This window comes from Pseudoliparis swirei, chromosome 4 (assembly GCF_029220125.1).
Source record: "Pseudoliparis swirei isolate HS2019 ecotype Mariana Trench chromosome 4, NWPU_hadal_v1, whole genome shotgun sequence".
Lineage (NCBI taxonomy): Eukaryota > Metazoa > Chordata > Actinopteri > Perciformes > Liparidae > Pseudoliparis > Pseudoliparis swirei.
Genome location: NC_079391.1, coordinates 29,376,546 through 29,402,051, shown reverse-complemented (window position 1 = coordinate 29,402,051; position 25,506 = coordinate 29,376,546). Strand labels below are relative to the sequence as shown.

At 44.8% G+C, this 25,506-nt stretch overlaps 1 protein-coding gene across 9 annotated transcripts in view; it reads right to left on the bottom strand.

Moving 5' to 3' along the window:
• Positions 1-1,852: 1,852 nt before the first annotated feature.
• Positions 1,853-25,506, bottom strand: part of neo1a (neogenin 1a) — a 145,103-nt gene continuing 121,449 nt past the window's right edge. For 2 of the 9 annotated variants that reach the window (XM_056412129.1, XM_056412134.1), the window contains 17 exons: positions 23,903-24,047; positions 20,276-20,386; positions 19,909-20,103; positions 18,757-18,852; positions 15,078-15,310; positions 12,226-12,364; positions 10,928-11,035; positions 9,991-10,185; positions 8,878-8,910; positions 8,609-8,677; positions 8,348-8,477; positions 7,986-8,230; positions 7,307-7,399; positions 6,792-6,962; positions 5,522-5,809; positions 4,745-4,881; positions 1,853-4,168 (listed from right to left, as the gene is read on the bottom strand). In XM_056412129.1, the coding sequence (XP_056268104.1) occupies positions 4,016-4,168; positions 4,745-4,881; positions 5,522-5,809; positions 6,792-6,962; positions 7,307-7,399; positions 7,986-8,230; positions 8,348-8,477; positions 8,609-8,677; positions 8,878-8,910; positions 9,991-10,185; positions 10,928-11,035; positions 12,226-12,364; positions 15,078-15,310; positions 18,757-18,852; positions 19,909-20,103; positions 20,276-20,386; positions 23,903-24,047 (2,541 nt within the window). In that variant the 3' untranslated portion in view covers positions 1,853-4,015. Of the gene's footprint in view, positions 4,304-4,744; positions 4,882-5,521; positions 5,810-6,791; positions 6,963-7,306; positions 7,400-7,985; positions 8,231-8,347; positions 8,478-8,608; positions 8,678-8,877; positions 8,911-9,990; positions 10,186-10,927; positions 11,036-12,225; positions 12,365-15,077; positions 15,311-18,756; positions 18,853-19,908; positions 20,104-20,275; positions 20,387-23,902; positions 24,048-25,506 lie in introns of all 9 variants that reach the window. The other 7 variants (XM_056412133.1, XM_056412131.1, XM_056412132.1 and 4 more) reach the window with 7 other exon arrangements.

Genomic DNA, 25,506 nt, shown 5'->3' with positions numbered 1-25,506 from the left:
TTTTTCTTCATGTAGTTTCACATTTTTTCCCTATTTACTCTGCTGAAATCTTTGTTTTATCTGTTCATTTTCTACTGCTGATGTAACACATGTATCTACCTGAATATCAAACAAAGCATTTTCCTATATTCACAAATATCTCTCAGTAAAAGTTTGGATAGTCATTATTGTTGGGCTGAGGTAGCCACATTCGTGTTTGTGTTAAAACATCTTGATGTATGAATGAAAATTGAGGTTGATACTTTTTGATAAACATGTTCAGATGCTGCAAATCAGAGGAAGAATTTATACGCTGTTTTGATAAGGATACAGTATTTCTAATTTCCTTGCATAAATCAAGCAGAAGTGTTTCTCTGCAACTTACCTGAAGTGACTAAATATCTGAATCTACAAAACATGGCGCTTATTATTGATTAGATAATAATTTACACAGACTAGGAAGTTAAAATGGGGTCAAGACTGTCCGGGTGAAAGGCCCTTTGGTAACCTCTAAAACAGTCACATGATACAATAGGATGTCCCATTTATCCACAGAGTGAAAGAAGGAATGATTTTTGTAAATTGAACTATTTCTATTTACCGTCAGTTGATCATTGCAGCATTTTCCAGAAATCCGCTTACTTCTCCGTTGTCCATGTCAGCGTTATTTAAATGTTTGTTTATTCAAATGTGTTTATTTTAATATCCCGCCACACTTTATTTTATTCCAGTTGCATCAACTTGAAACTAACACGATCAATCAGCCAAATGCTGAGTGAGTCATTTCTGTCACCTACTCAGGCAGAAAGCCTTTATATTTTATTTTTTATTCAGTCTCACGTCATCACGTTTTCTAAGAATCGAGCTAGAAATGTGATCAAACGACCGGTTGCCAAAACCTCAACTTTATAATAATCTGCAGTGCAGATAAACCTCAAACCATGTGAGAGAAGTCTAGAAAAACAAAGAAAAAATAAATAATGAAGAATCAAGTGCTTCAGTTTTAAATTCTGCAAATGAAATATTTTTTTGGAACATTTTCTTACTGAACAAAGACGATCTCATTAACTAAATAGTCTGTAATAAAAGCAGCTTTCATTATTTAAATATGAGGCTAAAAAGCTGAAATATAACAGCTGTCCTTTTAAGGTCAAACTCAGACAAAATACACTTTAAACTAAAGGCTCGACTGCCAATTATTTTCATTATTAAATAATCTGGCAATAATTTCTTAAATCAATAAATAGCTTGAACTGCTTGATTTAAAAAAAAATTGTATTATATCGATATTTAAATTACTTGTTTACCAACCCACACCCATAAAATATTCAGTTTAATATAAACAATAACTGAGGAAAAACAGAAAACGTATATCTATTTTCAGTATTGCTTCTGAATAGTTTTGTTGATCGACGAGTCAATGTAATATTTCCTCTCAGTATTCATAAGCCTTCCAATAATACATTTAAATACTGTTGTCTAAATGCAGAATACTATGTAGATGTTGTGCATTACTATGAACAACTCGTTTCTCTACGCTTCAGCAGCAGTGTAGCACCACAGTGTGACCTGCATTTCAGAATCAGTATATAATATGTCTGGATAATAATAATGCTGCCTTAATGTGTACGCAGAATGTTGGAGCTATAAGACAGAGCACATTTAAACTACTTTAGAAACTGTCAGGTTACTTAATCATACATCATAATCTACTAGTTGATTAATATTTATTCTATAAATAATCTGTATCTGCAAATTAACGACAGTAAAGTACAGGTACCATAAAACAGTACTAGTTGAGTAAATGTACTTAGTTACATTCCACCACTGCTCGACTGTCCTGATCATGTTGGATGAAAAGAAGACGAGCAGAAACATTTACTTTGTTAGTATTCATAATAGTTTGTATACACAATGTATAGGAGCACCAATAAAAAAACATATTTTTTTCACAACTTTTTTTTTTCCAACATTTTTTAAAAAAGCCACAGATTTTTTTTCCTACAGAAAGCAGAGAAAGCTCTGTACATAATAAGCAACGACATCATTCCTCATCGTGAGCTGCAAAATAAACAACTCGGCTGCTCAAATCCTTTTCATTTCTGTAGCTCCCAAAAAATAAAAAATAAAATAATGAACATAAAAAAACAAGACCAGCTGCCTGCTGCTTACCTAGGACACTACGTTACACAAACAGCGTTTGATATTTAAAACACAAGATATGTAAGAAATGTACTTTTCAAAAAATTGTGAAAAAGTGCAATACAGGTTCAACTGTTTACAACTCAATAGATTATTTCCCAAATGGAGTCCGGTCCTTTTCCTCCCCTTCCCCCCTTTTTGTTTTCTATCATGTTCCCCTCCCCCCCGAAACTTGTTCCTCGTTTGAATCCATAGTTTAAAATCTCTTACAGTTATATTGACATTCATGACGATGTACATTTATGAGAAACATGGTATTCACAAAAGTAGAGCAAATTACTATGATTGCAAATGACAAATTTCTTTGGGTAAGAGTGTGATGAAAAACTAGTTTCTTAGATGAACTTTTTTTTTATTTTTACATCGGATTTGTGTTTACAACAAGCTTCTTCTTTTTCTTTTCTTTTTTTCATACAAAGACTCCCATGAAAAAAAAAAAAAGGAAGAAAAAAAAGATCTGAGTCTCATTTAAACGGCCATCTTTTGTAAGAGAACCAGATGGCGAACAGCAGAGGGGGAAACGCAAATGAGAAACGGCAAACACGCGCCGCTTGTGGAGAAAAATGCACACGCGTGGTTCTGCGGTACGCACGTCTGAAACCAAATATTGGTTTTTGGAAACGACACGCACACACATTCGATCGAACTTCTCGTATAAAAGATAACTCGTCTGTTGCAGGTGATTGACTGATTGATTGATTGACTGACTGGGTGCCAGGTGAGTGTCAGCGCCCTGAGTCCTTTAGGTGCCCCCTGACCTGTGAGGGGAGGCGGCCACAGAGAAGCTGGAAGTTGGATGTTTCCCGCATACGAAGCTTTTTGAAACGGAGCTCCCACGACAGCGAGAAGATGACTGAATGTACAAAGGCGGGCGACTCGAAGCCAGAGAAGAATGTACAGGAAAACACATCAGGCTTCTCTCTCTCCCCCTTTTTTTTTTTATATGAAAACTGAGCTTCAGGACTCGATTGGAATCCCACTTTCAATCCCCCCCCCCTCCCAAAAAACGATAACAAATGGGAAACATTTTTAAAAAATGAGGCAGTTTAAAAAATAAAATAAAAAGCACACATACAACATATGTACATGTTTATAAGGATATGTGTGTACAAAAATAATACAATAACATAACAACAAATAATAAAAAGTCATGGCACAATATAAGACACGAGAGGGGTAAAAACAACGTTTATGAATAACGTAGGCTTGTAGAAGGAGGGGTGGGGGAGGGGGGGACGGGGCGGCTGATGTCCAATGTTCACTTCACTGAAACGGCCCAATAGATATACACAATGCACAAAGGAAACATTAATCAAAACAAACGCTGAGTAGACGGCGCCGGACAAGCGCCAACATCAAAACCAGCAGATTTTTTTGGACTTTCTCCTTTTCCGACACTGAAACCGTCCGGCGACGCGTCGCACCGCGAGTTCTAGCCGAGGAGAGAATTCACAATCTTCCTGTTTGAACGTGACCCCCCCCAAAATGTTTTAAAGTTCATCGTCTCTGAGAAACGATTCTTCATAAAAAGACGAAGCGCGTCACTTTTTTCTTCCCTCTCATGGCCGATCTCCTTCCTGAGACCGAGCGAGGGAAGCCCCGGAAAAAAAAGCTTCCCGAAGTTCCGGTCTGGAGTTTGTTCTGTTTTTTTTTCTCTGCAGGGGGACATGTGAGAGTTTTTCCTCAGGCACAAGACGCCATTTTGTGTCCACCAGTCTCCCACGGTTCATGTTTGGCCGTGTTTGTTTGCATCTTTCTGTGTGTACGTGTGGATGCCAGTGAGAGAGTGTGTATGTGTGTGTGTGTGTGTGTGTGTAGGTGTGTGTGTGCATGCTCATGGCGCTGTGGTGATGGCGTTCAGGTCCTTCATGAGGCCCTCGAGGTGGGCCATCTCCTCTGTCAGCTCGTCGGGCTCGTAGCTCTGAGGGAGAGGAACAGGGTTACTGCGAGGGGCGGGGGAGGGGCAGGGGAGGAGGGAGGCAAGCACCTGGAAGGAGGAAGGAAGGGAGGGAGGAGAAGAAAGGAAAGGAGATCAGTCAGGGATCAGTCAGGGATCTTTCATAGAGGATTGGGGAGTTGTATGGGTGGGGTGAGGCGAGCTGGGGTGGGGGTGTCAACGGGACTGAAGCGGAGCAAGAATACAAAAGCAAAAAAAGATATGCAGCAAAATGCAAGACATCCAAAAGAGAAGCCAACAGATTGTCAACAGCCAGCCGAGGATTAGGAGAAAAGAAACAAAACATTCCGGTTATGGGTTGTTTTAAGATCAGGCGTTGGAAGTTAAATGAGTTGATCAGAAGCCAGCCGACAAGAAATAAAAATGGGGAGATTGAAGTTGGACAGAATAATAAAAAAAGAGAGAGAGAGAACATACAGAAAATGTGGTTAAAACCATTGTCCAGTGGAAAGTAACCGTATAACCCAGTGCCCAAAGAAAACATGGATTTGGACGGAGTGTGATTGTGTGATTCCAAAAAGACATATATATATATAAATATATAAAGAATTGTGTCGTAAACAGACTGCATTGCTACGAGCGGCCAGCGGGGGGCGCCGTACTCACGCTGTCGACGTCTTCCAGCATCTTGCTGGTCTCGGGCACATCGGAGGCGTTGGGCACCGTGACGACCATCGGGTTCCAAGTCCTCCCTAGTGTTCCGCTAGAGGCTGTTTTAACAACATGGGGGTGAGTGGGAGGCCCTGAACGTGACAAACAACAGTCAGTGAAGGCACCGCATGACAGTGAAATGGAGAGCGAATACGTGAACCGGGTCTGCCGCGTGAGATCAGCCACATTCATTCGTCACATTGTCCCGTAATGTGAATACGGATTTAGATCAGCTTTGTTCCCACAAGTTTTATTAACCAAATCCCGTTAAGAAAACAAAAGGAGCGATGAAAATGATGCATGTGTATGTGCATTCAATGTCTGACATGTTTGTTTGGACTCAGTCCCAGTAAGTAACCCACGAGAACATCAGATATGTATTAATCTACAGCGTGAAATGTTATTCACTTCTGATTGAGTGACGTTTGCCTAAAACATCAAACTAACCAATGGGCTTCGAGCTGAGTGAGAGACTGGAGGAGTCTGGAAGAATTCAGAGACTGTTTTGTGCGGACAATATAAAAATGTATCTTTACACTGGCCCTTTAAGGGAGAATGAAGTGGAGGCAAAAGTTGCTTAACGTGAAACGTAGTTAATTAGGTCTGTTTTTAAATTGAAATATCTCGATCAATAGACGATTACAAATCAACTGAAGCGAGTAACATTCTTGATGGCTGCGATGCGGATGCCAAGATGTATTTTTAGTGAAACTCGGTGGTGATTCTGCTCACCGGTCTGAGCGAGCAGGGGGGTGCTGGGCAGCGCCGGCGACTCGAACGTCGGGTGGCCGGTGGTCGGGATGGTGGGCACGCCGAAGCTCTTGAGTGGGTGGGCGTGGGCGTGCGGGTGGGCCGAGCGGTGGGGGGGCAGGTTGCTGGAGTAGCTGCCCTCCTCCTCGGTGGTGGTGGAGCCGTGGTAGCTGCCCTCGGGGTCGGCCATGATCTCCGAGGGGCAGGACGCCTGGGAGGAGGCGGCGGCCGGAGGGAGGGGCTCCGAACAAGGGGTGTTCCTCACAGACTCTGGAGTGGGCGGGGGAGGGGATGAGCAGACGGGTTCACAACTCTCGACTCGCTTCCAATATTAACGTTGTAATACGTGAAGTGGGTTCTACTCGTCTTCCGTGACAGTTAACTGAATATCTTTTGAGTTTTGGACAATTTCAATACATCCGATGCTTGAGCCGACGGGCCGAACGATTGACTGAAGAAGAACACGGCAGATCTTGTGATCAAAATATTCATTAGTTGCAGCCCTGCAATGCACCGATACTATATATATTGATGATTGATAATATGATTTTACCTTTCTGGCCCATCAAACTAGCCAAGCAGAAATGAATAACCATTATCTTACTGGTTATTCTTTCCTCCATTTAGTATTTAGGACATGCAAAGTCCTTTTCCGATCTGCTAAAGACTTTATTTCTTATCGTCAACAATAAAAAGATTTTAAAAAACGTCCGTAAGATGTTAAAGATTCACAAATATCTTTAACTTATATAATTAAAACTCCATACCTTGTTTAATAACTACACAAACACAGGTAAAATATGTAATAAAACTCAATTGAAAAAAGCTAAAATTGTGTGTATATATATATATACATACACACACACACACATACACACACACACACACCTCAACTATTTTGACTTGCTTACTTTAAAAGAAGAAAAAAATATTTTGGCAACAATCAAAATAATAACAAATATCTTTTGTCAACTGAACATTTAAAAGTTCAACAACAGGCTGCAAACTGCGTTTCTGCTGGTAACGTTTGCTTTACGTCGGTCCAAGTGGAGGTGAGAAGAAGAGAGCCAATCAGAAGGCAGGGAGGCCAGAGAGGAGTGGTTAGTGACACTTTGGAAACAATGAAAACATGAACCAGCAAGATGGCAGCCGCATGTGAACGAATGAGTGGCTGATAAACCGAAGGATGAACACGACGAGCCTCCTCCGGCGCGTCTCTCCTGCTGTCCAGCAGGGGGCAGAAGAGTCTCACCTGTGGAGTCCACCCTGTCTAGATGGGAGATGGAGGAGGCGCAGGCGTGCGGGCGGGAGTGCCCGCCGCCCTGGTGGTAGAGGTAGCTGCGCGTCGGCGACGCCAGGCTGCCCATGTGATAATGGTGGTGATGGTTATCAAGGGAATGGATGGGGTGAGCACTAATCACAGCTGTGAATGGAAATGGATACACACACACAAACACACGACGATGTTTAACCAGCTGGAATAAGGATGAAGGACGTGGAAGTAATGCTGATGAAACACACATGCAGTTTACTGGAATAAACACACTTGAATATTCTCCGTCTGTCAGAGACAAATGAATACTTGTTCACTCAGTTAGACAAACAGCAGCACGACAAGTATTTGGAAATTGGTAATTTGTTATAAAAAAAAAAGAGAGATCGCTGTGCTCCAATTAACATATTTTATGTAAAAACGTTCCAAACCGACTGCTCGCTGTCTGTTATCTGATTATGACTTAGTTATCACACACACACACACACACTTACGCTGAGGAGGCTGAGCGTCAAAAGGCATCATCATTTTAGGCCTCATCCCTCGTCGGCCTGCTAGTGTCGACATGCTGTCCTCTGACTCGTGCCCTAAAAAGGGTACGGTGGAAACCAGCCAATCAGAGAGAGCTTCTACTCTGTTGTTCTGCGTGAATCATCCGTTCATTCGTTTTTTACGTCATTTGGTTTAAAAAAAAAAAATTTTCTAAATATCATTATCATCGTCGTCGCACTCGGCCTTCTTTAGCCACGACCTAATTAAATTGGGTAGAGTTGCAGTATTGGCAGCACCGCCACGATGACATCAGTGATAGACGTTATGTATGAAAAGCATGTAATGTGTTTTGCATGATAAACACAGAAGCAAAACAACAACAACAACAACAAACACAAGTGAAACAAAAACACCACCCAAATCTCTGCGGCACCTCTGCAGCCATCGGCCTAGAAGCAAACCTGAAGGCATTAACACATTTCCTGTCTGAATTTAAAAAAGGTATGTTTTTAGTCAAACTCCCAAGATGTACTTTTCCTGTCTGCCAGCGAAACTCGGGACATTTGCTCCGCGTTATTATTCATGTGAGCACCAGCAGCGGGGGTGACATCTTATGTATTACTTTGATCTCTTTCCCCTGACATTAAACTGGAAGTCGTCCGGCCGGCGGGCGAGACTGACCGCGGTAGGAGTTGCGCCGCTGCTGCAGGTGGGGGTTGCTGTCCAGGCCGCCGTCGGCTGGCGTGATGTCCTGCGAGGTGCGGGGGATGGGCGTTTCCGTCATGACCGGGTTGGGATCCGGCGACTTGTCCATGGGCTTCAGCTCCAGCCTCTCGTGGTGAATCCACAGATCGGGGGGCTTCAGGTCTTTGGAGTTCCCCTTGTATTTGTGGGAGCCGTTCGAGGACTTCGAGGCGGCTCGCTTTCTGCGGGAGGGAACGCCATGAGGTCAAAGGTGAACGACTGACCTCCCCTCAGAGAGAAGCGGCTGTAGTACAAATCAGAGGGACGAGAACTGGGAAAGTGCGACGGAGCCTCCTTACTTTTTCTGGTGGGAGGTGGTGCGCCGCGTGCACAGGAAGGCCCCGACCACCACCACGATGATGGTGAAGGCTCCCACCGAGATGATGATGACAATGACCAGGATGTGACCTTCGCTGTTGCCTCCCACGCCTGATGTACCTCGAGAGGAGAAGGACTTTGATTAGACACTGGCAGGGGAACGTGCCACATTCAACGACAGCAAAGGAAATAAAATTAGGAAATGTCTGAACCGTTAGGAGAAAAGAGACGGAAAATTTTACCAACTGCAGTTCTGGGGTCGTGTGGATGCTGGTTGCCCGAAGGCCCCTGCTTCGGTGGGAGATTTGAGGCTGATTCAAAATGGGAAAAAAATGTTTTACTGAAAAGTTCTTTTTTCCACAGTCACATTTAAGCGAATTAGTTACTAATAACACACGACGATCTGAACATTTTACTACAAGCACGGATACGATTTGAGTTTTTCCTTGGCCCGGAAGATGGCAAAACTGCTGAGTCGGCAATTGAAAGAAAGTGTAGAGGGGGATTTTACCTTGGTCATTAGCCATTTTGTCAGAGGACTCAGCTTAACAGGCCAAAGGAGAGCAGGGAGAGGGAGAGAGAGAGAGAGAGAGAGAGAGAGAGACAATAAAAAGCAAAAAACAGGTTAGCTGAAAAGAGCCGCGTGGGCGACAGCAATGAAGCGGAGGGGGATTTGTGAGGAGAGAGGCGAAACTAGAGGAATGAAAAGAGCCACAGACATTCGGAGCAAAAAGCATCTACACACACATGACGCATCCTGGTTTTCAGCAGAACACTTTGCTAAACAGCCCACGGGTCAAAACGGGCCCAAAACGGCTGCAGCCTTGTCATAAAACCTTCATATGAAAAAGAAAAACAAGGCGTATGCAGAACCTGAATAATGGATTTTCTTTGCACATTTAGAGCTGGATGAACCGAAAGAGACGGTCGCGGCAACTCCGTCAGCAGATTTGGCCTCGAGAAAGTATTTCATCGCAAAATATCTGGTACTTTGTCACGTGAAGCTCGTATTTGCACCTCGTGAAGACGGATGAAATAGTTGCAGCCGTGATAACTCTTTGGGGCGCTTGACGAAACCCCGGAAACACATTAATCTGGTGCTCCAGTTGCATTTGGAGACCTCGCCGGCGCCTTGAACCCTAAACCAATCAGAACAGACTGGAGACTTTATTAAGGCCGCCAAAGACATCAGCAGAATTTCTTCCTTTGTCTTGTATATCTGCAATTCGCCTCTGAGGCACACAACGGGAGCCTGAACGTTGGTGTTGTTATGACGACCGGCGCTTCCCGCTAACGTTGAATCGAACGTGAAAGGCTGGCGTACATTTGAGGAATGAAAAGAGCCTTTTAACTCTTTTAATCCAATCCTTTAAAAGTATTGAGCGTACTATAGTCGTGGTTTACCTAGTGGATACAATATAAGGTTAATTTCCACACACATTCTCTCCCCTCTCGGGATTTAGAGATAAAGCCTCCTGTGAATTGGTTCCTGATGTTTTAGGAAACACCCGAGAAAGCTCTCATCTCTCCAACTTCTCGGTGGGATTTTTAGACTTTTCAGGATAAAATTAAAAAAATTACGGTGATTGCTGTTTCACTGGACCGCTTGTTTTCCAAAACTTACTCTTTGGGGTGCGGAAGTGAACGGCCTCAGACATGGGGCCCATGCCCTTGGAGTTTCGGGCCTGGATCTTGAAGTAGTAGGTGGTGTCCAGCGTCAGCTCCTGGATCTGGTGGGTCAGGCGGTTGCCCACCACGGGTTCGATGACCCAGTCGTGGACCTCGGCGTTTACGTCCGTGCTGTAGTAGATGATGTAGCCTACCGTTTGAAAGAGAGAGGCAGATATGTTAAAGGGACAGTACACCACAAACCATTTCCTTACAACCACAGCTCCTACATGAACCGTCTCACAACCAGCTCTGTGGATAATATCCAGATGATTTATGGAAGGAAACATTCCTGTTGAGTTTTTTAAAATGTAGATATTTTTTTGCTGCTTTGAGCAAAGCTGAGTATCATACATCCCATAATATTGAAGAAAGGGCCGATATCTCTACAGCTGATATGGCCAACAGACCGCAAACAGTAGAGAATGATACGTAGCACTACAGGTAAGAGGGGACATAAACAATTAAGAGAGGAGAGTACAAAAAAATATCAACTACAATATTTGTGTGTTCAAAGTCAAACTGCACAATCAAAGGAATGTATCGCATTATTAATATAATTCAATGCAAACATTTTAAGATTCTCTCTAAATTCCTCTTCCATCAAACGTTTGACAAACGAAAGGACTAAGCTTTTTCTTCGTACATTTTAAATAGTGAATTGTTTTGCTTAAATCACTTCTCCACACAAGAGTGATCTAATAAATCCATGTGTTGTGGATGTTATGAAATGAAACGGTGGTAAACGGGTCAGAAGAGACCTTTTCCCCACTCCAGAAAAAAACAGATTTTGTTATTAAGAGGAAAATAGAGGTTGCACATGAATCTTAATGTATCTGTGATATACGTCACACACACACACACACAGACACACGAGAGGCTCTCGGACTCACCGGTGATCTTGCCGTTGGCCTCCGAGGGAGGCTGCCAGTTGACGATGATGGTGCGAGGCTTGTTCTCTTTGCTCACCACGGTCACGTCTTTCGGGGAGGAGCTGGGAACTGTGGGAGGAGGGAGGGGATCGAGACGGGACATTTGTCGAGCCGCTCAAGTTCAGATAAAAGATGGAAAGAAATGTTGTACTGTGTGTGTTTTTGCACCTGTAGTGTCGCACGTCTCTTGTTATACTGTACGTGCATTTTATGCATCTACATGTCGTGTATATTTCTCCTTCCCTCAAAACTTATGATAACTTAAATAAAATCCACTTGTGAAACAAACCCCTGGCTGGGTAGAAGAAAAAGAAAAAAATGATCTGTTCTCCTCTCCTCTTATAAAAAAACCCAACTAAAAGCTCCACTTCATTTGAGTATTTTTCTCTAATAAATCTTGAATATAAAGAGGCCGTTTCAAAGAAAATAGGGTTTTGTTTTTAACGCACAGTTTATTGTCAAGCTCCTTTTAGCTCAGCAGTTACACCTTACAATGAAGTATGGGCTCCGGCACTTTAGTATCTGCAGCATTAGTTCGCTGCCCGAATCCATACCAATCCTCGGGGGATTGAAGAGTGTAATTTCAATACGGAATGGCCGATGGATTTAAAAGCACTCCGAGTCATTTTAACAGCAACGCGCTCAATTTATGCAACTTAAAAGCAGCGGACTATCATTCACCGTCATCCCTCTTGTAGCCACGCAAAAAGGCAACGGTAATGGAATAATAAATCAGGGAAAGAAGAAGGAACCATAACAACATGTATTTAGCCTCATGAGTTTGAACCCAGAACAGAATGAGCCCTCGGCTTGCTCCTCAGGCCGAGACACCCGGCCAAGGGTCTGCAAATCAAGAGAAACATGTTAAAATAATTTGCGTCAACTCAAAACTGTAATTTGATACTTATGATTATTATCGATTCACGATTTGTCCATTCTTGTATTCTGCGTGGAAGCGGGGTTAGTGCAAGCCGCTCTCAGCGTTCAAATTATATTCGCCAATTACCAGATTTGCTGCACGTTTCCTCTCAATTTCACTTGCAGTTAGTTTGAGATCTACTGATGAATAGATACCTTTCTTATTCTATAGTTAAAAATCATAAAGGGCAGTGAGAGTTCGATTGTCCACAGGCGTGTCCTCTTCTTCCACAAGGGCTGCAAAAAGTAACATGTTACTCCTAGCCAGACAGGGGCTCGTTACACTGGACACGTTGGTTGGTGTGTGTGTGTGTGTGTGTGCGCCGTGCGTGTGCGCCTACTGGTCTCATAGGTGGTGCCCTGTGCAGTCATGCTCCACGTGCTGGTGCGCCGCCCTTTGGTCACCATGACGGAGAACTCGTAGAGCGTGTTGGGCTTCAGACCAATCACCACGTGGCTCAGGCTGGTGGTGTTGGCCATCTGGGGAGGGACGGGCAGAAGAACAATCCAGTTTATTTGTGGGCGGAGACAATGATGAATCCTCCGGGGAGTCAGAAGTATTTAGCTCGGTGCAAGAATAGACTATAAACAAAAGATTGTTCTCACAATCAATAATTCTGCTCATTGTTTTCTTGATTATTTGATTAATTTCCTTAGTTGATCAAATGTCTTTCTGAATATGCAAAACATCAAGCTTACTATCAGATAGATAAATAAAAAGCAGTAAATCCTCATGAGTGATTGTTTGACACCCTTAGTGGATCGGGGTCATTTCTTTACTAAAACAATTGGTACATTTCTCTCTAAATTGCCGTATAGGTGGATCAATAACTCAACAAAAAAACATGAAGGCAACGGGACACGATGTTGGTTCTGGTCTCCGTTCACAGTCAGAGGAGTGGTGACTAATCACGCTGCCGGCGTTGGCTGAATGCAGGGCAGAGAGTAAATGAGGCTGACATGCATTCTGGGAACTCTTCCGATAACGATCTAGACGTTAAATTGTTCAGAAGCGTACGGAGCAGCGTACCCGTCGTCAGGCCCACAGCAGAGTTCAGGATGCATTACACACACCGACCACCGAGCGGAACCGGAACCTTTTACCTTTCGGTCGTTGTTTGAAGCTTGTTACAAAGACACACACGTTGGTTGTCCTGACAACCACCACGAATAGTTACGCAGGATGCAAAGATCTCTCTGGAATTATTAGAAAAATGAATGCAGAGTTTCATAACCATTTATCTCGATACCTGCTGGCCGGGCTCCGACAGCTGTGTATCTGTAACGTTGTGTGTCTGTAGTGCGGCTCCCCGGTGGGGGCTGTCAAACAGAGGGCAGTGGGGTAGGAAGAGAAAACACTCGGTTCCTAGAGCAGTCGTCTCTTCAATAATGGACCAGCCTCGCTCCGAGAGTGGGGGGTGGGGGGGTTTAAGGGGAAGGCATCGCTGCTGGTGAGACCGGTACCAAGATTTGCCTGCTAACATGGACAGGATGTTTGGGGGGGGGGGGCCTAATAGACCCGTTAACGTATTGAATTTGGTTAATGTGACAGAAACATAATGAGCCTGTGGAACTCTTTAATTACCGTCACAGAGAGAGAATCTAAACTAATTTGAGCATCAAGAAGCAATACTTGACTCACAAAGATAGAAGTACAAGTGTGTGTGTGTGTGTGTGTGTCTCTCTCTCTTGGAGAATGCATATCTACAGACTCTCAGTTCATCTTGTCCTTGCTGAATAATGTATTAGCAAATGTTACGTCGGCCTTTATCGGAGCTCTGCTCGGTCACAGGTTCTGCTCAAAACATACAAACACACACACACATTCTTGTACTTCTATCATTGTGAGGACACTCATTGACATAATGCATTACCGTAACTCAACCTGATCCGAAAAATAAAGTCTGAACCCTAAAAACAGGCCAAACACGTCCCCACTCTGAAGGTCTAAAACTCAAATTGCTCCTCACAAAGATAGATCTACCAGGTAATGACTAAAATAGCGATAATCAGGTTATAATAAACTAGTCAAAGACTACGCGGCGTGAAATCAGGAAAACAACGAGCAACAAGATGCTCCTCTTCTGTTGGATTTCCGACAAAGTAGCTGTTTAAAAAGAGTTTACTTCGGTATTAAACCAGCGTTACCGGGTAACCGGGAAAGAAATCTTAAGGAACTTTAATAGACAATAAAAAACAATACCGACACTTCCTTTTAGTGACACTACTAGTCACTTAAAGGAAGGTTTAACATAAGAGAAGATAGCGAGGCCTTAAAAAAGTTTAATTAAACCACTATATCTACAGATGAGTGTGGCTACAACACAAGTCATGTTAATATCTTGTAAATAGAATAATTAGATTAAGCTCCGTTCACTTGAGTCTGTGAACTCGACCTAAAACCAGGAAGACTAAGACTGCTTTTCTTTGTAGTGCTTTGAAAAGTTGGATATAAAAATTGATTATTGCTTTTGTAGAAACGAAAACATTATGCTGCCCTGTGCTTAGGAGCTGCTGTGGGAATACTTTATTAAATATTATCGATAACATTACTTTTTTTCATGCTCAGCACATCTAAACGCATGTCTGGTGAGTGTGGGCGGCGTGAAGGGAAGCACAGAGTCCCAAAGCACTGGAATGCACAGAAACCCATTTAAATAAAGGCCAAATGACCAAAGTTTAAATCAGACTGCAATCATACTTACGTGAATTATTCCAACTAGTTTTTATAAGCTTAATAGTACCAGAATAAAAAGGAGAGGGGGTTTAACTGGAGCATCTTTTCTTGTATAAATCCTCCTCAAATGAAATTAACAGCCAGAATTTCAGAAAAAAGGACCGTTTGAATCCAACAAATTAAAGAAAGCATTTTTGAAAATCGTTGAATTGAACAAACGCAGAAAATCAAAAGGCGTCCTTTAGCGCCGCATCTTTGGGGTACGATGCACGCAGAGTTAAATCTGGTCTGCGCCGCCGTCCGCTCAGGAAACCCGAGGACGACGGATTCCTTTTCGCGGGCCGGTCGTCATGGTAACCTGCCGCCTCATGAGTGAGGATTACAATCCCGCTATGGATCGTGAAAGAAAGACCCTACAAATGGCGTCCGACGTGAGAACGACCCAGTGCACATCTGCCGTCATCCATTCAACCCCACATGAAACGGCATGAACCCGGGAAGGGGAGAGTCTCTTACCTTCATCTTGGTGTTGGCGGGGATGTTGGTCTTCCAGCGCACCGTGTAGAAGCGGTTATCGGTGATCTTTTGGTTCTTGGGCAGCGAGTTGTCGGCCCAGGTCACCTTGATGGTGTCGTGGCTCAGCACCGAGGACTGAACGCCCACGGGTGGCATCATTGGGGAGGGGTCTGGTACTGAGGTGTACGGAGCATGGAAGAGTTCGTACAGGTCAACATCGGGGTCTGCGGGGTCTGCGCGTCAGGCAAGGAGACCCGCGTTGCATGCATGAATTAAAAATGTAAAACATGGAGGAGAAGCGAGACGGATCGGAAACAAGGATGCAGGGAGGCACGAACGGGAGCAAAATAAGGTTAATGAATAAAAATGGGGAGGCAGGGGATGGGATGGGAAAGGTGAAGAGAAAGAGAGAGAAGATTCTATTAGAAACACAGAGACCTCTACAACAAGACACATCTACAGACGTGGCTGATATATAGAAGTGTACAGTACGTGGCATTCTATCAATAGATAATGTGGCACTACAGAGAGAGAGAGAGACAGAGAGAGCGAGAGAGAGACTCTATTCATAAGAAAAAGATTACAGTCAATGTAAAGCTGGGCTGAAAGCAGATACCCACAATCCAACAGCCAACTCTTCTCAGAGAGCGGCAACACCGAAACGCGTTTGGTTTACATCGCGGAGCTTTTCACAAACACTTCAACGCAAAGTGGATAAACAGAAGGACACTGAATGCACCGGAACGTTCCCCTTCTATGCAGAGTAGAACGTCAAAAAAGCGGCATTATGTCCTTGAATGCTATAGGGAAAGAAAAGGAAATCCACAGGCTTTGTGTAAGCCTGCAGGCAGGGGAGAGGGTCACGGACAAGTGGTGTGTGTGGGTGTGTGTGTGTGTGTGTACTGCTTCCGTTAACGGGCTCAAAGGCGTTCGATGACAAGCTTGCGGTGAAAGGTTCTTCCTTGAATCGCTTCTAGAACCCTATTGTGGGAAATATCATCCTCACAAAGTGCGTCACAACTCTAACCCTATCTCGTTGGGTCGATAACATCTCTGTGTTATTGTTTACATGTTTTAATTAGGACCCAGAAATGTAGCATTATAGTGTCCCGGATGATTTCTTTCCTCACATTTGTGTTATTTTTGTTCCGATTATCGCTCTGCTCGTTTAAACTGCATCTCTATATTATTGTTCAGGGTGTCTATGTGTGACAAGAAAAAGAAAAGCTAGTAAAAAACACATTAAACACAAGTGAACATTTTGTAAATCCATTGCTAAAACAAGCTGATGGTTGACAAACACCTATTTTGACTATATATCATTATATCCATCTATTCAGCAAGTCCTGAATTAATTTTGAAATAGTGAAACAAAGTGCAGTCCAGTATTTAAATATGACGAATGGTATTTAGTATGTTGCATAACGACACCCCTGTTGTATGTATAATGAGCCGTGTCCGTGTGTGTGTGGTGCCTGCCCATTGCACCCCATACAACCAGTGATCATGTGTGTGTGTGTGTGTGGGAGAGGAGGGTCTCAAACATAAGGTCTGCATACTGATGGATGAGACGTTTCAAGATGGCCTCCCGGCCGCTGGTTTAACCGCTTTGTCCACCCTCGGCTTTGCTCCGCACCCCTCGATGACACTCCACCTCGACCACTAGGTGGGCCGCCTCCTCTTCTCTCCACCTCGCTCCAGTTGACACCTCTTTGGTTGATGCATTCACCCTCATGGTGAGTCAGAGAGAGATAGTGTGTGTGTGTGTGTGTGTGTGTGCATTCCTGTGGTTGTGGAGAGGCTCTGAGGGCTTTGGAGTGGGGCCGAGAGGCCGACTGGCCCGCGTAACATCCCGTTCCAGACGCCGCGGGAGCGATCCATCATTTCTCGCTCTTCAGTTTAAGACGTCGCGCCATTATCGCAACGTTCAGCCGAGCGCTCGCTCAACCCAAGTTCACCAAGTTTTTTTTCTCTCTCTCTCTCTCTCTAAAAGTGCTATGTAGGTCAGCTCGTCTTTTTAATTCCAACTTGAACAAACTGGCAGGAAGGGAACGCGCCGCTGAGGATTCAGCAGCAGACGACTGTGGTGGGCTTTGGTTCGGCTTTGAGAGGAAACGTTTGGATCTGAAGACGGGTTGCCCAGAACACCACGGGAGGTCTGCGTCTGTGTGTGTGTGTGTGTGTGTGTACTAAGACTGCAACTCCCCCCCCTCGAAGCTTCATGTGCTTGAAGTCATCCAGCATCCCCCCACCTCTCTCAAGTGGAGCGATCAAGGCTGAGCGCGGAGGTGGGAGGCTGGATGGGAGAGGAGGCGGTTGAGGACCACATTCCCGGGGCACCCCAGGGTGCACGGGACGGCTGTCTTCCGACGCCGTCACATAAACCGCGTGAAATCCGCCAGTGCGCCGTCTCCACCGGCAGCGTGTTTTCGCACTTTCAGATCATTTGTCAAACACGCCGGATACCCCGGCCTCTAATTGTTCACAGAGATGTGATCTGAGGCTCAAGGAACTACAGGTTGTCAACCACCAGCTGCTTCACTGTGATGCAGATATGCAAAGATACAAATCACAGAGCGGCAGTGCGACCGCATTTCTACCCACAAAACTGGTATCGGGGGGGAAAAGAAAAATATTCTCATCAATTCGGTTATGAAGGCATTGTGACCAAGATCTGCATCGAGCCAGAAATTTTATAATTAACATAAACTTCGGTCTCTCTGGAGGGGCTCTACTACAAAGTACGTACACAATATTGAGTTAAACTGTCTCCTGTTCAGAATAATCAAAAGGTATAATATCTCTCACAGCGCCCACTATGTGTGAATCAGTAACTTCGTTTAAATCACTTCTTAAAACCCATTTTTATAGAACAGCTTTTAAGTGATGTCGTCCTTTTATGCAGTTCTTTGGTTCCCCTTGTTTAGTTTGTCTGTTTTTTATTTGATATTTGTATCTCACCATTCTACTTTGCTTTGCCTTGATTCTCTGTAGAGCACTTTGTAAACTTTGTTTTTAAAGGTGCTATATAAATAAAGTTATTATTATTATTATTAATATGTATCTATTACGCATTAAAATTGGAATCAAGCTGAAGGGTCATTGCATAATTTAGAAAAAACAACTATTGAGATCTTGGTTATTTTTTAACCGTATAAAAGACTTTGAGCCATTTGCAGCTCAACTCTGAGTCCCTTTAGGTTTTTATCTGAATTTTTTGGATGTAAAACTGCTTTATTTAGTATTTTAAAGGGCCTTAATCACCAGTTTGTTTTGCGTAGAATAAACACCTCCGTTGATTTGATTGTTCGAGGCCTAGCTGCAGAAAAGTCTGTATTCTCCTTTCACACACGCCCTAAACACAAAGAGACTCTTCTGTCTGCAGAAGGTTCTCCAATAACATTTATGTCCGCTCTCCCTGGTTGGAGATCTGTTCCATCTGCGCGACTGGTTATCTCAGGGCAAAATAGGAGGGTTTTGAACATTTGATTAAAAAAAAGAGAGACTCCAGCATGCCGGGAGCCATTAAGGAGAGACTTGATGAGAGTGGCGAGACACCCCGGTGACCGGTTATCGCTTTGGTAATTTGAAGCCGACGGTCGAGGCCCGTTCTGCCTTCATCGCGATTTCAGGTCAGAGAGCGAGCGCCAAGACAAATGCGGACGTGTGTGGCTCCTACCGGACTGCGGCCTGGTGATGGCGCTCTCGTACACGGGAATCCCCTCGCCCACGTTGTTGAAGGCCTTCAGGGTGATCACATAGTGGGAGCTGGGGTCTGAGAGAGAGAGAGAGGGGGGGGGGGGGGGGGGGTAAAGTCAGAGCGAGATAAATTAGCTAACCAACCATCTAATCAAGTCAAAACTCTCGAGACTCTTGACTCATAATTGCAATATTGGCCAGAATGAACATTCGAATACAACGATTCCTCTCGGTGTGATTTGAACGGAGGCTTCAATTATGCATATAAAGATACTTTGCCACAATTTCACCTCCAAATTTCCTTCCGTTTCCCAAGATTATCGTTTCAACTCATTCTCCGCGTCTCGCCCTCTTTGATTGCTGGAGTATTAACGTCGGGGGAAAAATATAACAATTAATTTTGGAGGGAAAAAAACCCCCAGCAACAGCGCACGACCTACATGTGCAATGTGCCGACGGGACAGAAAACGTGCGTCTCGCTTGTTCGAACCGCCGCTTATTACTGAACCGCGATCCGTCACCACGGGGAATTAGAGTTTTATTAAGGAATTGTTTAATCTAAAACGGATGAAGTCGGCGGCTCGCGGTCTCAAAGAGTTCTCCCGATCCTCCTCGTGGAACAGTCGGACCCAGCGGAGCGTCGGCGTGACGTTCCCGTGGCTTCGACGGCGGCGTTTAGAACCACCAAAGCAAGTTTGTTGTATTTAAAACAGTTTTGACCTTTAATTATTGTGTCCCCATTAGGCCAATCTGTATAATTAGCGGCTCTGGTGTGCGGCGGAGAAGATCTCATTAATTCTGCAACTACTCACATGAATTGCTTCTTACTGCGCGCGTGTGTGTGTGTGTGTGTGTGTGTTTGTGTGTGTGTGTGTGTTTGCTCATTCCTAATTAAAATGTCAACGAACCAGTCAGTTATATTTCTTGGACGATCACAGTAATGTTTCAAACGTTGACATTTCTGGCCCGAGACTCATTGTCCCCGCCGGCTCATCGATACCAGAAGTGCATTTAGACAAATCAGCTTCGATTCTCCGGCGTCATTACGCAGTTATTATCGAATCAATAACCCCCTCGCAGTGAGGACAATGCAGAGCGACGCAGAGCGAACGCCCGCGGCCCCGGTTCCTACCGAGGTTCTCGATGGTGTAGTAGCGCTGCTTGTAGTCCACCTTGATGGTCCGAGCGTGCGGACTGCCGATGCCGTAGCCGATGGTGTAGCCGCGCACCACGATGTCCTGGTTCTCCGGCGGCGTCCAGCTCACCACGATGCTGTTGACCAGCGGCCGGACATGGAGGGAGCTGGGCTGGTCCGGCACGCGAGATTCTGGAAGGGGGCGGGGACGAGAAAACTTCAAGCAGAGCTCTTACATTCAGTTAATTAAATGCTGACTTTATATGTCTTATCTTAATTTAAAACCTACATTTGCGCATGTAGTCACTTGACAGACCATAATAAACATAAAAGGATAAGACACACGACAACAGCATGTGTTTACCATCCAGGTCGCTCTCGAAGGTCTCCGTGGCGGTCCACTCGGTGGCCGGTCCGGTGCCGTTCACCGTCATGGCCGACACCCGGAAGGAGTACTCGGTGCCGCGCTCCAGACCTGGACAGGCGAGGCGTGCGCGTCAGAACTCGGAGCTCGGGGTTATTTTATTCAAGCGGCGAGAAAACATCACGTCGCTCTCTTTCTAGAAAGCGGCTCCCCGTCACTTTGTTTACTGGCCGCTCATTCGGGGTTTCCAGTTGCAGACGCAATGAATATTCTGAAAGCACAGATGTATTAAGCAGATGCCCGACACTAACGGAGGAGATCTCTATCAGCCTGCCGGAGGGAAGAATCAAGTCAAGGTTCCTGCGATGCAACAAACTTTCTTTTTCCGCTCTACATCACGGACGGCATTGAGGTTTGTTTTCCCGCCCTTCGGCTTGAGACAACTCGGCGAGCAACTCTTTTTTCTTCTATTCCCTTAAAGAAAAGCGTGCGCGAAAAGAATAAGCAGCTAAAGAAAGCACAAGAATTATTCTTCGTATTTTCAAGGTGGAATTTTGTGCTTTTCACAAAAGAGGGGGAGGGGGAGGGGAAACGCCCCCCGCTGACAAATGATGTGTTGCTGTATTAATTTGCAGCAACATTTGTTCATCATCGTCACATTGTCCCATTTGCACACTACGCGCTAATCCTGTAGGGGGGGGGGGCTCTTCTGAAGACTGCCTAACTACCCCGTGCCTCCCGGGCTACAACATCTCGCTCTAAACGCTTTTTGAACCAACAAACACCCCCCGCTCTGTTCCACTCCCCGGAATATTCTTCAAAATCGACTTCTAAGTGCATATTCTCTTTGATGGGGAGCACAGCGTGAGGCCGGGCCCGCTTGAAAGTTGTCGCGACAACATCCAATATTTAAATCACTGTTGCCGCGCGTCTCTGGCGACACTGTGCGCGTTTAGTCGGCGGCGGTGGGTTTACAGTGGGACATGTTCAGATTCAATTCACTCCCAAATAACCCTTCAGGGGAAAAAAGGAAGAAACCTGGAGGAGAGCAACAGAGGAGGATCCTCTCCTAGGATGGACAGATGCAATAGATGTAATGTGTACAGAAGGACAGATTTAGAGTTAAAATACATTCAATGAATATGACAGAGTGTATGAATAGTTCATAGTAGGCATATTCCACGATGGAATCCCATCAGGCAGATGGCGGTGGGGAGGAGGAGTGGGCGGAGTCTCAACAGGACAGTGGCGTAGTCATGAGCAGGAATCAGACGATCCATCAGGCAGATAGGATCTGGGAGAAAGCAGAGTTAGTAACGTGTGATTGAGAGATGAAAATTCATCCTTAAGGAGAGAAAAAGAGGAGATAGGTACTCAGTGCATCCTAAAACGTCCCCGGCAGCTATAAGCCTATAGCAGCATATCAAGGGGCTGGACCAGGGCAAACCTGATTCAGCCCTAACTATAAGCTCTGTCAAAGAGGAAGGTCTTAAGTCTAGGTGACTGTGTCTGCCTCCCGGACTGAGCTGGTTCCATAAAAGAGGAGCTTGATAACCAAAGGCTCTGGCTCCCATTCTACTTTTTAAGACTCTAGGAACTACAAGTAGTCCCCTTAAGATATGATGGAGCATCACCAATCAAGGCTTTGTAGGTTAAGAGAAGAATTTTAAAAGTGATTCTTGATTTTACTGGGAGCCAGTGCAGAGCAGCTAGTGCAGGAGTGATGTGATCTCTTTTTTATTAGAGCAGCCTGCTAATAAGGAGTTGCAGTAATCCAGTCTCGGAAGTACAACGCCGTGAACCAATTTTTCTGCATCTTTTGAGACAAGATGTGCCTGATTTTGAAATATTACGTAGATGAAAGAATGCAGTCCTTGAGATTTGCTTTACGTGGGAGTTAAAGGACAAGTCGATCAAAGATAACGCCAAGATTCTTTACAGTGGTGTTGGATGCCAGAGAATCCACATCACCAGATAATTGATCTCGTCTGAGTTTAACATCAGTTGCAGGTCATCCATGTTTTTATGTCTTTAAGACATGCTTGAATTTTACAGAGTTGGTTGCTCTCCTCTGGTTTTATCGATAAATATAGTTGAGTGTCATCTGCATAACAATGAAAGTTTATGGAGTGTTTCCTGATAATATTGCCCAAAGGAAGCATGTATAAGGTAAATAAAATTGGTCCAAGCACAGAACCTTGTGGAACTCCGTGATTAACGTTGGTGGTTATCACAAATACAAACTGAGATCGATCTGATAAATAGGATTTAAACCAAATTAGTCGACTGCTCCAGTCTCTGTAACAGGATGTCATGGTCGCAGCACTAAGGTCTAACAAGACCAGGACAGAGAGGAGTCCTTTATCTGCTGCCATTATGCTGTGGTGTTTTCTAAATCCTGATTGAAATTTCTCAAATAAACTATTATGATGTAGAAAGTCGCACAACTGATTTGCGACCACTTTCTCAAGGATCGCAAATCCTGAGATGCAGATGTTGAGGGACGAGACTAAGTCGCGAGCAGACGGCAAACGGCAACTCCGACACGTCGTCTTCAGTTGCGAGATCGAGATGATAGAGATCGTAGCGCGTCAGCCAAGGGCGCGAGTCACTCACAGCGATAGCGTTAATCTGATGGCCCCGCCTACACTTAGCATCACAACACAGAGTGGAGCGTAGATACAACATAAACATGGAGCAGCGGAGTGACCTTTGACCACCGCAGCTCAAATGTAGTTCATGGATGCTGCACACTGGAAGTGAAGGGGTCTGAGCCGAGTCGGTCGCCTCTCCTCCACTTACACATGCAGCAATCAAAGCCTACGACTAATTATTCATACACTCTGTCATATTTATTACCTTCGCATTGAAAATGCGGAAAGTTATGTTTTGATCGCCGTGTATTTATTTATTTATTTATTTGTATGTGTGTTCCTCGCATAACAAAAAAAGTTTTAAACCGAATCGCATGAAATTTGGTGGGATGATTGGTTATTATCCGGGGACCATTTGATTAGATTTTAGGATCGATCGGGTCAAAGTCATGAAAAGGTCAAAATCTTCTTGAATCGCATGAAATTTGGTGGGATGATTGGTTATTATCCGGGGACCATTTGATTAGATTTCGGGATCAATCGGGTCAAAGGTCATGGTCAAGGAAAGGTCAACATCTTCTTTTTACCATAGCATGGTCAATTGTTATCCAATTGGCTTGCAACTAATGGCAAAATGTTCATAATTCAATGCCCAATCTTGTGATATGCGAAGGTATGCGCTCTACCGAGTGCCCATTCTAGCTTAATGTGTTTTTGTAACTCTGTAATGCTTCCTTCTGGTCACATGACATCTATTGCTTCTGTCCATCCTGGAGAGGGATCCTCCTCTGTTGCCCTCCTGAAGGTTTCTTCACTTGTTTCCCTGTGAAAGGGTTTTTTCTGATTCTTGGGAGTTGTTCCTGATCCGATGTGAGGTCAAAGGTCAGGGATGTCATATGTGTACAGATTGTAAAGCCCGCTGAGGCAAATTTGTAATTTGTGATTTTGGGCTGTACAAAATGAACTAAAATGGAAGTATTTATGAAAAAATAAAAACTGCAATAGAGGACAAGAAAACTGTTGCGTGTTTTACCGTCGATGAGCTTGAGGAGCTGGGTGCCTCCGGTGGTCTCGGCTGCTTCACTCCTCCGGGACCCTTTCCGGTATCGGATCTTGTAGCCGGTGATCTCACCGTTCTGGCCGTTGAGGGGTGGGGGCTGCCACCGGAGCATGATGCCCTGAGGGAGGGTAACAAAACAACAATGACGATCACGAGGGGCGGAGTAAACAAAAGGAACTATGGTCGGCACATGTGGCACCGTCTGCTTTCTCTGGCCCTGCAGCTGTGAAGGTGACCTGGAGGCTGAGGAGTCGTCCTCACATCTTCCCACGCGCCTCGTGTTTGTGTTCACGTCACTTTGCAGGGTCACCGCCGGCCAGATCGAACACGTCCCACCTGCCCCTCCCCTCCCCTCCCCGAACCCGCCGAGCAGATTGACGCACTTGGAGGAAATAAGGCACATGAATAACGGAAGGAGTCATCTCGACCAGTGGGGTGTGCACATTGTCAGGTGAACTCTGCGGAGACTGAGGCATGACGATTGATGAGTGCAGACATTTTTGCCGGCGGGCCCCACGCTGCACCGTTGTGGGATTCATGCATGTGTGTGTGTATGTGTGTGTGTGTGTTTAAAGAAATATGTGGGTGGGTAGCCCAGCGTGAGAGAAGAGTTAATTAACGCCTCCCCACTGTCACACTGATGCACAAAAGCCTGAATACATGAAGGTGGCGTGTGCGTGCGCACATACACACACACACAGGCGCGCACACACACACGCACGGCTTCCTCCCCAGCCAAGTCGAGGGAATTGCGCAAATAAAATGTGTGTTAAGTGTGTTCAATTATTCAATTTGTCTTATTACGCTATCGGGCCCCCGACTCGTTATTTCTCTCTTCTTCCCTCTAATCACGAAAACCTGTTTAATTGACTTTTGGAAAATGACAGCGAAAAGATGCCAAAAGTGGGGAAAAGAAGGAGGCAAATAAGATCACGGAAACATGGCGTTGCGGCTGCGTTGCGTGCGGTTCTGCTCGACAGGGCCCGAGGAGGAGAATGAGCAGCGCATGTTAATTAGACTCCTCCCACCCCCCACTGTTTCCATTTGTCCCGGCGTTGCCAACAGCGTATTGTATAAATGCTTTATACCTCCAGTATATACTTGAACCACAGTTACTGACGTCATGATCGTTTACTTTCAGAATTAAAACGCAAGGACAACAAATAAGATGACGCATTTCAATAACTCTAACTCTAATAACTCTAACGCAGCTTCAAATGGGGGTCTGTCTGGGTGTCATGGGGGGGGGGGGGGTCCTGTCCACAGAGCAGCGTCTCTTCGTTTTCCTCCCAAAAGTTCCACGGCAAGTCGGCTCATCAATGGAACTGACTGCTCGGCAGTCGGGCTCATCAATGGAACCGGACTGACGCATGCACTTCTTTAACACACAATACACACAACGTAACACATTTAACTAAACACACCACTTGAAGCACACACCCAAACACTTGATTGTTGTTTGTTTGTCATGTCCAAATGTTGCACCTTCCACCAAAAAAAATTCCTCGTTCGTGTAAACATTCCTGGCAATAAAACTGTTTCTGATTCTGATTCTGATTCTGATTTCTGATCAGCGC